Source organism: Lepidochelys kempii, chromosome 3 (assembly GCF_965140265.1).
Source record: "Lepidochelys kempii isolate rLepKem1 chromosome 3, rLepKem1.hap2, whole genome shotgun sequence".
Taxonomy (NCBI): Eukaryota; Metazoa; Chordata; order Testudines; family Cheloniidae; genus Lepidochelys; species Lepidochelys kempii.
Genome location: NC_133258.1, coordinates 109,804,454 through 109,816,917, shown reverse-complemented (window position 1 = coordinate 109,816,917; position 12,464 = coordinate 109,804,454). Strand labels below are relative to the sequence as shown.

Below are 12,464 nucleotides of genomic sequence, written 5' to 3'. Positions count from 1 at the left end.
GAAGAGATCCACTTCTGGAAGTATCCCTCTCTGAAATATATTGTGGAGAATTTGAGAGTCTAGCTTCCATTCATAGTCCTGCAAGAAGTCACTGCTGAGAATATCGGCTGTGGTGTTCCGATTTTCATGACAGGGTTGATGTCATGGTAGGCATCTACCATTGACCACCCAACCAGGAGAAGGAGTGGAGGAGGCTGTGATGGGTTCGGTCACAGAGACCCCCTTGGGACTGTCACCTGATGTGCTGAAACTACCTCTGAGCCAGTTTTTTTTGCCAGCTTGGGACTTTAGAACCTTTCTTGTTGGGATAGACACACTAGCCTGCTGCAACGCAGACCCAGGGTCTGAACCATGCCCCCAAAGATGAAGACTAAACTGAAAACAGCTCAGCATGTACTCCTGTCTCTAGCACCCAGACATCCAGTTCCCAATGGGATCCAAACCCCAAATAAATCCCTTTTACTCTGTATAAAGCTTATGGGTAAATTCATAAATTGTCCGCCCTCTATAACACTGATAGAGTGTAATGCCCAGCTGTTTGCTCCCCCAGGTATTAATCACTTACTCTGGGTTTATTAATAAACAAAAGTGATTGCACTAAGTATAACAAGTAGGATTTAAGTGGTTTCAAGTAATAACAGACAAAGTAAGTTACGAAGCAAAATAAAACAAAACTAGGGGGGAAGGATAACTCAGTGGTTTGAGCATTGGCCTGCTAAACCCAGGGTTGTGAGTTCAATCCTTGAGGGGGCCATTTAGGAATCTTGGGCAAAAATTGGGGATTGGCCCTGCTTTGAGCAGGGGGTTGGACTAGATGACCTTCTGAGGTCCCTTCCAACCCTGATATTCTATGATTCTATGATTTCCTGAAATTTGGATCTAATGAGCTAATGCACCAGCTCCATAGGTTCATGGCTTGATGATACAGAACATGCAGGATATATTGTCTTTCATGACCCAGACTGATATCCACCGATGAAAGGTAGGAAATGAAAGCAGGCGTCCCTGACTTGTGGAAATTGGTTTCCTGAGGTATCCATTTGTCCTGAGTCATGAGGTCATTGACATGAGCTCCCCATCCCAACAGTGATGTGTGTCTTGTCATAGTTACTCATGGAGCGGAGCGACAGAAATAAATGCCTTCACAGACACTGAGTTGATCTTTCCACCACTCATTCGGAGAGTATCTGTCATAGGCCTGTCCATGGAGCTTCTGTCTGTAGAATAGGTTGTTCTGAGCCAACCCAAGAAACAGCAGTTGAAGGTGTATATATCTTTCCCCCACCAGTAAAGTAGCCTTAGAGTTCTTTAGTGTGTACAAGGACTCATCCCTGGTCTCCAAGAAAAGCTTATGACCACTGAAGGGGAACAGTGTTCTAGTCTTCTTTCAGAAACCTTGAGAGTTGGAGTCATGACACCCTGCATGTAACTACAGCGGTGGAGATGGACCTTGCAGCAGCAGCAGCAGCATCCAAGGATGCTTGAAGAGTGGCTCTGGCCAATAACTGATCCCCTGAAATGATGGACTGGATAACCCTAAACAAACTATTTTAGAAACTGTAAACAAGATAGCTAAGGCATGCTCAAGGTGAACATGTTAAGGCTCTATCTCAGGCTAAGATGGTTGAGAAGGGCAGTTCATCTGTGCATCCCTATATAGCCTTGGCATTCAGCACAAAGACACAGAGCACATGCATGGGCTGAACAGACACTGCTAACAAAATCTCTGATCAAGGGTTCAAGAGGCGCATGCACACTGAAGTGGAGCACTTATAAGGACACTATGCGAAGAATTACCAATTATTTTAGTTAAATTTCACAGAAAACACCTCGTAGAAACAGCCTTAATTGAGAATCCCATGACTACTTACATCAGCAAGAAGATGCACAGTTGTGGAAATTAATGATGGTTAGTTACTGCAAGGGGACTTTTCACATTGCTTTTTGGGGTGTCCTTATAAAAAATAAGCTAATTTTTTTCATTTCTCAGCAATGATCTAATTAAAAAATCCAAATAAATATTATGAATTCAGAGGAAAGGCTGGCATATTTCCAAACCAGATTTTGATAAAGTAGGCCAACTACTGGGCCTGGACAAATTTATCATGTACTTTGAAAAATACTGAAGTTTATTATGAGTACACAAATGTTTATAATGCAGTAGTAGCAAAGTGTATCCATCTAATCTAACAACGCCTCTTCCATACAAATGCTTATGTATATTGTAGGTTTCTTCAATACTGTACATTTGTTTTACAAAAGAGAAATCTATCTATATTAGGACTATAGATTGCCACCCCTTATCTGAGAGCCTTCCCTGTAAAATCAACAACAAGAGCAAAGTCCCTAGTGGATTTCATGTGGAAATGCAGCAACACAAGCCATGGTAGAGTCTATACCAAAAGTAGGCAGCCTATTTAGCTGTCAAAGACGGTGCAAGAAAAACTAGACTAATGCAAAAATAATCTACTGGAAACAGTTAGTAAATCAGCACTCACAGGTATACAGTACTCCACCATTGGGTAATTTAATTTATGGCCCTTAGCTGTACGGCCAGAAAAGAAACAGCTCTGGCAGACATCATAGTTGAAATGTTTCAGGCTCCGGTACCTGTGGAGATATTAAGCAGAGTTATTAAGTCATTTACCGGAGCTTCCTAAATTTAAGTTCTATTATTTGCTTGCTATTAAATCTCATAAGGTAAATTAGCTTACTTTCTCTCTCTTTTGTGTTCTTAAAAAAGTGGAGAGGAAGTTGCTCTTTGAAATGGTGACAGCTCATTTGACTTGGATGCTCTGTAACAACAGCAGTGCAAGGGGGACACTGAGTTTGTGAAGCTAAGCTTAGAAACCACCATGTTTGTCTTCATAGATTAAATTGTGGGAGCATGGCTCATCTGCCTGATGTGGTTAAGTCACATCAGTTTCATAGCGAGCAGCAGACCAGAGAGTGATGCTGCCAGCATCACGTCCAACTGCCTTTGATTGTCCTAACCCGATAGATCAGGTACCAATTTTGCAGCTGGAGGAACTGGAGGTGGCCTTTCCATGTGAGATCAAGCAAGGTTTGAATCCACGATCTACCACTGAGCCACTGCATCTCTATAATACTGCCTGATATAAGACACATGTTTCAGCATACTGCTTCAGGATGTAGCCCATTGTCTGTGTATCCATGACATGACACCTCAGAATAGAAAACCTTGCAGAACATGAATTCATATGCGGGGAGTAGAGGTTGGCTCTGGGAGGTATAATGTGAAAAAACAGAGTTTATAATTCTACAATTTAAATCCACTTTTAAAACTCGTGGTTGCTTGAACACATTTTTACAAAAATGTGCCTCAGCAATCCTTCTGTGAACATCCTCAATTTACCACCTTCCTGTGCATGGTAGAAATCTTTCCCTGTGTAGCAGCACAGCACAGAAACAACAGTTAGTAGAGACAGAAAAACACAGCAGTATCGCAGGGTTGGATTTAGGATCTGTGTAGAGCCCCATGCAAGAGCTTATGCATAAACTGCACCATTCTAGAATACAGGAAGACTCCTCTGACCCATAATTTCTCCCCCCCACCCAGTCTCCTTGCTTAAGGGGATCATATTTGCTATTGACCTATACAGGCAGCAAATTTCAGTGCCCCCCTCTACCCAATACCAACTCAGCTGCACTGCCCAGCAAATGTGGTGGTGAAGCTAAGGGTGCACAGCACGCACTCACTCCTGTATGCCTAGACCTAAGATCCAGGTAGCCCATATAGAAGTGTAAGGGGGTTCTTACCCTTACACCTCTGGGCAGGTGTGCAGCCTGGCTCAGATCTAGCCCCAGTTAGAGAGAGCAAATAAAAACAACCCCTCCAAAATATGTTGCATGTATTTAAACTGCACTTGCACATATGCTCTGGTATGTCTTGATTTCAGCTATCAGAACCGAGCAGGGGCTGCTTATGAGTGAGCCAATTCAGGCTTGCTTTGTGTGGCTTTGGTCTACAGAAGCCATGATGTTTTGTTGGAGGGATTTAACATTCTTTTCTTTTTTACTTCTATCTCAATTCTCGGAAGACTTCCAGCCCCACAATTTGCCAGAAGTCAAGGCTGTAGCAGGAAAGGTTGCCTTATCTTTTGGCCCAAGTCCCAAGAAATTAAAGGGAGTAGTGGAGCTGGAATCTGTGCTGTTATGATTTTAGGGTAGTGACTTCCAGTAGCTAAAGCAGATTTAACTAAAAATGCTGAGTTACTGTGTACCAACATGTGAGAGAAAAACAGAATTATCCTCCAAGTAACTTTATGCAGTAGAAACTAGAATGGCTGACCGTGTGAGCACAAGGGCTCACCTTCTAGTTTACGTCTTATGTTCCTGAAAGGTCATGCTTCAGGGCTTTAGCCAAACACCTACATGGGTCGGGAAGGGATTCTCCCCTTACATTCCTTGTATTCTGGTGGGGAAAGGGTTTGCTCTCCTTCATCTGAAGCATGGCTGGAGATGGGACATGGGATGGGGGTGGCCAGGGCTCTGAGGCGTCACTGAGCATCCCCTCTTTCACATGCTTGACTGGCTGTTTCTTGCTCACATGCTCAAGGTCTCTCTGATTGCCATATGTGGGGTTGGGAAGGAATCTTCCCCCAGGTCAGATTGGCAGGGACCTTGTGGATTTTTTTGTCTTCCTCTACAATGTGAGAGTGCAGGTCGCTTGTCAAGATTATCTGTGTACATTGCACTTAATCATTCCCCTGCCATTGCAAGGGGCTCAGGAATTGGTGTGCCTCAGTCCCTCCTATTCTCTCCCTGTGGCACATAACAGCCTAGTCTCCTTTGGCCTATAATACTTGCGTCTAATTTCAGTTGCTGGGTTTAGTGCTCAGGTGGTGTTGGTGGCCTGTGATATACAGAAGTCAGACTAGGTGATCTGGTGGTTCCTTCTGGCCTTAAACTCTATGACTCTGACTCCACTCCCATGTGGGTGTCCAGGTCTTTGGGAGGGAGGGGCTCTTGCCCCTCTAGAGGAGTCTGAGCTACCTCCCTCATATGAGGTGTGATATGGGGCCTTGCCTTACCCCACTGGGGGTATCTGGTACTGCGCCTGGTATGTATGCAAATAATTCCCACTGGCTACCACCAGATTCAGATGAACAGAGGGAAGGTAGGGTAGACAACCTTTGTTTTTTTATTATTAGCGTTAGAATGGACTCCTATGGGGAGTGTGAAGGGGTTGTAAAAGAAGATGAATGGCTCGTACATTTCAGCAACTGTCAGGTTAGCAGAATAAAGGTATGTGTGGTAATGGGGCATACTGGGGCACTGCTGAAAGACGGAGTGGCATTTCCTGGCTTTCAGGCATTTGAATTTTGCTCAACGCAACGTTCACCAAGTGACCTTAATGCTGCATTAATGTAGTTTTTTGTCTTTGAACAGTATATACCTTTCTTAAAACTAACAGCTCAGAAAGACTAAAAGGCATTTGCTCCCAGGAAAACCAATGAAGCCCAACAAATTTTGGGTTAATAGGCCAAGCCATTTTGGAGACATGATGTCCAAAAAAAATTAGGGATTTTTTCAGAAGGTCAACAACAGGGAATTTTAAAAGAACACCGCCTTATGCATCCTGGCCACAAAATTTAAAAGCCTCTACTCTGATTTTTTCCAAAGTTCCCAAGTGAAAAAATAAAGGTATACTGGGATGAGATGTGATGTGAAATTTATGAGGAATTGGTTTCTATTTTGGGAAAGTTCTGGGGGTGGTGCTGAAAACTGAGCTCATAAAGGGAATTTCAAACTTCAACTGTTGAGCCACTACCTCATTTCAAACATTTTGATCTCATAGAGTAGTATAGGATAGTATATATCTATAGTATAGTATAGTCATAGTATAACCTTTCCTAAAGCTGGACAGTTCTAAAACATGTCAGATAGATTTGAATTTGCAATCGAGTAATTGCTTTAGTCACCTTACAGAGATTTTAATCCTACTCGTTTGGGCAATATTTAATGGAGAGAAAACCTAAGCGTTTTTTGTTTTGTGATGCATAAGAATGTGTTTGTGTATAATTTATAGATTTACTTTTAAGGTACACTGATGCAGCTGTTTATATGATTTATGCAGGGCCCCACATAAAATATGGCCAGTTAAATCACTCTTTGCCATGATGTTATATAAACCTCTGGCTGTGTTGTATAAACTGCAAAAAAAAGCTATTTCCCTGCCATCTTCCTGCTCTCAGCTTCTGTCTGTCTGTCCTTTTGACTTTCTTTTCCATCTCTGTTTTTTTTGTCTGTGTTTTTCCCATAGAGGGAGTTGAGTAAGATTCCTGCGTTTGGGCCCTTTATTGTTGCTCTTAAAAGGATAGAGGGAGAGGCAAAAAGAGGAGATTTTTTATAGTTCAAACGAGCACAAGAGTCACCTGTCCCACCAGACCTACTCTCAGAATGGGCTGAATTGTCTTGAAGGGGACATGAAGGAGAGTTGTAAGAGGCAGAAGCTGCCTTCTGTAGCTCTTAAATGTCACAGGTTACTTTCATGCACACAACAAGGTGAAGGGGAAGTGATATGAACCTCCTAAACCTTGCTCTGCTCTTGTATGCTTTTATATGCATGCTTTTATATTCCATAATTAGTTGTAACAGATTTAAAGTGTGGTCACCAGCCAATCCAAATCATAACATTTTTGGGACTAAGTTGGAGAATTTTCACTGTCTTTTTCTTTAAAAATTTCCCAGGCTTCTTTTGGACAGACATGGGAAGAGAGACCTAAGTTAGATTGTTTAGTGCTTTTGGAGAGAGATTGTACAGAAGACTTATCATAGCAATGTATTAATGCTCGAGCCAAAATGAAGAGAGATTGCAGCTTTAGGGTATTTTAATATTGGCTAGTGTCCATTACGTTGGCATGATTTGCTGGAGAGCATAATGCCAGACTCAGTGTAAAGTATAAACATGAACAAATATATATAAAACTTTCCAGCTGCTCAGTTCTATTTCTGATGTCTACAGAGTACATAAGCTTATTTATACTTCATTCACTGCCTATTTGCCCCCACTGATGCAAAGACACCTCTGTGACAGCATTTCTGTTATACGGGTCAATCACAGAGCCCTTTAGAGTCTATCAGCACCATCTGCAGGAGGTAGAAAAATAAACTAGCTCTGGGGACACAGCAATGAAATCCAGATATTGAGCAGCCTGAGGAGAGCAAGATGAACTCATCTGTCAGATGGGAGGGCAGTGGCAAAACAAAGAAGGGCAAGTAATTTAGCAGGAAGATATGATCTATTATATTAAGAAAAACCCATTAACTAGGGCCCTACCAAATTCATGGTCCATTATGGTCAATTTAATGGCCATAGGATTTGAAAATTGGTAAATTTCACATTTTCAGATGTTTAAATCTGAAATTTCAGGGTGTTGTAACCGTGGGGGGTCCCAACCCAAAAGGAGATGGGTGTGTGTGTCACAAACCTGTTGTAGGGGGGTCATGGGATTGCCACCCTCACTTCTGTGCTGTCTTCAGAGCTGGACAGAGTGGGAATGAGGGGGTGCAGAACTATCAGCAGCCAGGAGAGATACCCAAGAGCAGCCCTGCGGGGAAAGAGCAAGTCCTGTCCTGCCCCAGCCCTTTGCTGGGGCGCTCCCAGCAGCACAGGGAAGATACAATCAACTCTACAAGCGTCCTCCAGCTGCAGGAAACTCTGGGGCTCCTGCCCAGTCCCAGAGCATCCTGCAGCAGGTGGAGGCACCTGGAGGTGAGTCTAGTCTTCCCCCCCCCCCCCCCCCCGAGCAGCTGTGCAGGGGTATGGACAAGTCCTGTTGACTCCTGTCCCTCCCCAGCCCAGCCAGAGCTAGGAGGCCCCTTTGCTGGGGTGCTCCTAGGAACAAGGGGACATCAGATTTCATGGGGAAAAGCTTATTTCACGGCCCTGAAATTGGTAGGGCTCTACCCATAAAACTCTGTACCAATTCCACTCTTCTTACCTAAAGCCAACAATTGGACATTCCTTGCAGATGTTGCACTTGGCCTGGTGTTTTGCTGTTTCTGCAGCTGCCACTCGGTGTAGAACTGGTAGCCATACCATAGACTGTGGCTCCAAACGCATCCAGTCTATAAACTGCTTTACGCTAATTTCCGGCTTATTGTGATTCTGGTGAAGGAAAACCAAAACACAACAACAATAAAAGCGTAAAACACAAGATTTTTTTTTTTCATTACTCTATTTTAAAACCAAAAATCAACCCAGCTGTAGGCACTGCACAAAAAACCCAACAATATAATTATAAATATGAGAAATAAATTTAATTTCATTAAATTTCAAGCAAAGAAACAAATAAGGTGAGCCTGTAAAAAAGGAGGAAAAAAGCCAAAAAGGGTAATAAATATGGGGCTACCAGTGACCCATACTAAAAATTATCTTTGAAATAGAAGCTGTTAGAAGGAATTGGAAAGTCAAGGGAAAGAAAGATCTGCACTGACAGGCTACTTTTAGAAAAGGCACCCTTGCCTGCTGACGTAAGATGCGGCAACAGGCCACCTAAAAAGCATAAAGTATTTGAGTGTAATTACTCATTGAGGTGAGGCTAAAGGAAGTGATAACAATGTTGGCTATTTTTTTTAAAAAGTCCTAAACATCGCAGAATTTAAATTAACATGTACACAAATCTAACAAATAATAATTTAAAGTAAATCTTTAGGCAACCACATTATCATCACACTTGTTCCATGGCAAGCAAACATGTTTGTGCAGTTTGAATATGCTGAAACCAGTGGAGAAACCTTGATAAAATGGAAATATATTAATCATATTTGATGATCATAAGGACATGTGCTATTGTTCTGAGTTCCTGGCAAGAGAAATAAGACACAGCCTAAAAAACATCAATGGTAAGCAGTAATGCATGACCAAAAGTGACTCCAAGATTCTTAACCTACTCATTGCACAAATGAATCCCTCCCAGTAAGTGGTAACACCAAGGAAGACAGTAATAATGAGCTCTACCCATCAGCAAGACATTTGTTTTCACAGAACTAAGGACACCATAGCTCTGACACATCCAGCTGAAAATATCATCCAAGCACTCCTCTAGAGCAGAGGCTTAACTGGCAGGGTCCACCTGACAAGAGAGATGTAACTCTATCGTCAACAACATAATGATACCCTAGTGTGTGTTTAAAGATTATCTTGCCAGGAGGCATTATGCATACACTGAATATCACGGGATATGAGATTGATCCTTGAGGGACAGCACATCAAATACCTTATTGGTGACACACAAAAAGTCTGTCACCAACAATTGAATCCTCTCTTCTAGATAGGACTTGAACCACTTCAGGCCAGGACCAGAAACATGAGCAATATCTCATATTTACTGAAGCAGTATACGAAAGCTTAGGAGAGGTCCAGAAGGGCCAACCTGCAAACTGACCTTGATCTTAATCTGGCAAATTACTCATGAACCTAATTAATAGATTCCAAAGCCAGAAGGGATCATTGCTATCGTCTAGTCTGACCTGTATAACACAGGTGATAGGAATTATTTTGGGGAGGTTCTAACAAACATGGTCTTAATTCCAAAGGAAGACCAGAACCCAGATTGGAAACTACCACTTATCTCTTATAAAAACAGTTTATACCACTCAATCTTTCTGAGCGCCGAACTAACAAGGGAATAAAGCACAAAGATCACTGAAAAAAATCCCAGATGCCGCAATAAGGAAAGGTAAAAGAAGAGATGTTGCCCCTCTTCCACGGAAGTCTTCTAACATTCTCTTTTGTAGGATTTAACAAAGTCACAATACTATTAAATGTCTGACATTTCACTTATAGAGATTAATTTATATACAGCATAGTGACTTTTTATTCCCTATCTGATTCTTAGCATTGCTCAAAGACAGCCACATTCACAAAAATAATAAATGCAACCAACGTAATTATCACTACAAAACAGCTAGAGCCTTGGGCATCCTTTACAAATTCAAAATTTGGTTGTGTTCCATTAGAACGTCTTCTCTTTCCTCCTATCTTCCCTAAAAAGACAGACATCCCCTGCAGTCTAATCAACAGCCTGCATACAGCTGAACTGCAGTCCTGTACTATGATCTGTCTGTTGCATAAAGACTCCAGACATATAAATGACTATGTTGCAAACATTGTGAAATTGCCAGCTCCCTTGTAAAAAAACTAACACTAAGTCATCTCCTGATGTGTAGGATCAAAATTACTAACATCACTCCCCTGAACGGCTGAGATGAAGCCTTGTTCCAACAGAAGAAAGTGTGTTGTTCCCACAATATAAGGCTGCCCAGAAAATGTAACGCAGGGTAAATAATTGCTACTATCAGTTTTAACAGGGCTGAAAGCTGCCAAGACTGCCATAAGCTTAAGGGTTTTAAGATACTTTCAGATGCACTCAGAATAATTTATTTTCCTGCACGGATATGTCATTCACTGGAATTACCTTTTACCAAAATCCTCAGCTTCTTGTTTTCCAGAGCATGCAGGTCTCTGAATAAAACTTAACTGATGAATTATGTTTTTAAACACCCACCTGTTTATTTTGTATATGCCTTTTAAAAGTGGAGATCAGGAGCATACTGTACTTGTGAGAGGAAGGATTGTCCATTGGTCAGGGCACTAACTTAGGACTTGGGAAACAGAGTTCAATTCCCTTCTCTGCCACAGACTGTGTGATTCTGGGTGAGTGACTAAGCTTCTCTATGCCTCAATTCCCCATCTGTAAAACTGGGATAATAGTACTTCCCTACCTCTTCAGGGTGGTGTGAGGATAAATACATGAAAGACTGAAGTGCTTTGAGATCTACTGATGAAAATTGCTATATAAGATGTATTATTATTTTCAGTATGGCCATTATCCAAATACAACACTAGTCAATAATTTGACTCATTTTACATACAACCCACAAAGAGAAAACAAAAACCTTTTAAAGAAATTTCAGATGTCTTGGATGGTTTTGACACAACAAATCCTGCATCTTGACAGGGGGTTAGACCCTTGCGATCTCTTCTAACTCTGTTCTATGATTTGTGTGAAAGACAGACAGAGAAGAGTCATGGTTACCACCTTAAAACAGGTTTTAAACGTTTTATCACTATGGACTGGGCATACTCTGTCTTTTTTCTTTACTATAAGAATAATAAAAACAATCCTTACATTATAGTTTTGCCATTAATGGGAGCTATAGGTGTCACTGAAAATCACACCAGTTATTGAAGTATGTAAATGTGGATGCAGCTTTCTGCCTTTATGAATCCAAGTTTAAAAATTTTGACCTATAGCTGAATTACTTTAGAGTGAATAAAAATGTGTAAAATTATTTTTTCACATCTGTAATATGTATTTCTTAATATAGCTCTAATGCATAATTGTTTTTTAGGGTGATCCAGTCTATTTCTTGAAACCATTTACATATTTTAACTCTTGATCTGCCTTCTGTTGGTCTTCCATGAAAGAGCTGCATTTAATACTCATTCTAATTACATATTTGGATATACAGTGTGCCTTTTATTATTTTTACACTTTACTATGAAGAGACTGTCTGCTAATGCCACAGTTGATTTTGACCTAAATAAAGTTTCTGAATTTATAAGGAGGTACAAAACAAAAAAATACAGCTGACGCATTTCATACATAAAGAAAGGGTGTTGAGCTTACCTGCTGGAAGCAGCTACGAACACTGGGTTCAATATTACTGCCACCAAAAGCTGCTACTTCTCCAAGCTGCCGGGGGATCTGGATGGCATCATGAAGCAGAAGGCCAAGCTGCCTCTGGTCACACATTTCTGTAGGCCCTGCCACTTCCTTAAAGAGATCTGCAATACAGACAAGAGTCGATGGCTCATATGGGAAAGTCATTTTAGTCTCAGTCCGGTCTTTTTTCTTTTTCTAATTTATTTGTCAGCACTTCAGCTCTATGGGTTTTATAATATTTCCTATTCCAAATGTAACTACGATGGGTTTGATTCTCCCATGGCTTACAACCGTCTTATCTTAGTGTAAATCAATTAACTTCAATAGTGTTTTTCCTGATTTACACTGATGTAAATGAGGATAGAATCAGACCCAGTAAATGTAGTTTATGCTGCTTATTTTAATATTCTTTACAACAAGAAGTGGAATAAGCACTATCGTATCATAGCTCCCGATTTACAATCAATTAACTATCTGATAAAAATGTGGGAAATACCACAAAACAAAATAATATAGGATTAAAATAAGACATTATATTATATTTATTTTTGCAACTTATAAAGTTTTCTGTGTTAACACAAGTATGATAACTGACAACATTTTATGCTAAAACTTGAGCTATCAGTAGATAGGAATGGGATAGAAGAAAATTTGCATCTGAACTGAGAGATATCAGACATGGTACATACAAAAGTTGAAAGATTTGAGAATCAGCCAACCGGTCACTGATCTATCTACAGCTACTTATGCTACATCCCTGGATAATCA

The 12,464-nt window shown here is 41.0% G+C and overlaps 1 protein-coding gene across 10 annotated transcripts in view; it reads right to left on the bottom strand.

The window, feature by feature from the left end:
* Positions 1–12,464, bottom strand: part of UTRN (utrophin) — a 587,482-nt gene that overhangs the window by 76,490 nt on the left and 498,528 nt on the right. For 8 of the 10 annotated variants that reach the window (XM_073337527.1, XM_073337525.1, XM_073337526.1 and 5 more), the window contains 3 exons: positions 11,661–11,818; positions 7,968–8,134; positions 2,499–2,610 (listed from right to left, as the gene is read on the bottom strand). In XM_073337527.1, the coding sequence (XP_073193628.1) occupies positions 2,499–2,610; positions 7,968–8,134; positions 11,661–11,818 (437 nt within the window). Of the gene's footprint in view, positions 1–2,498; positions 2,611–2,714; positions 2,796–7,967; positions 8,135–10,879; positions 11,024–11,660; positions 11,819–12,464 lie in introns of those variants that run through there. The other 2 variants (XM_073337530.1, XM_073337531.1) reach the window with 2 other exon arrangements.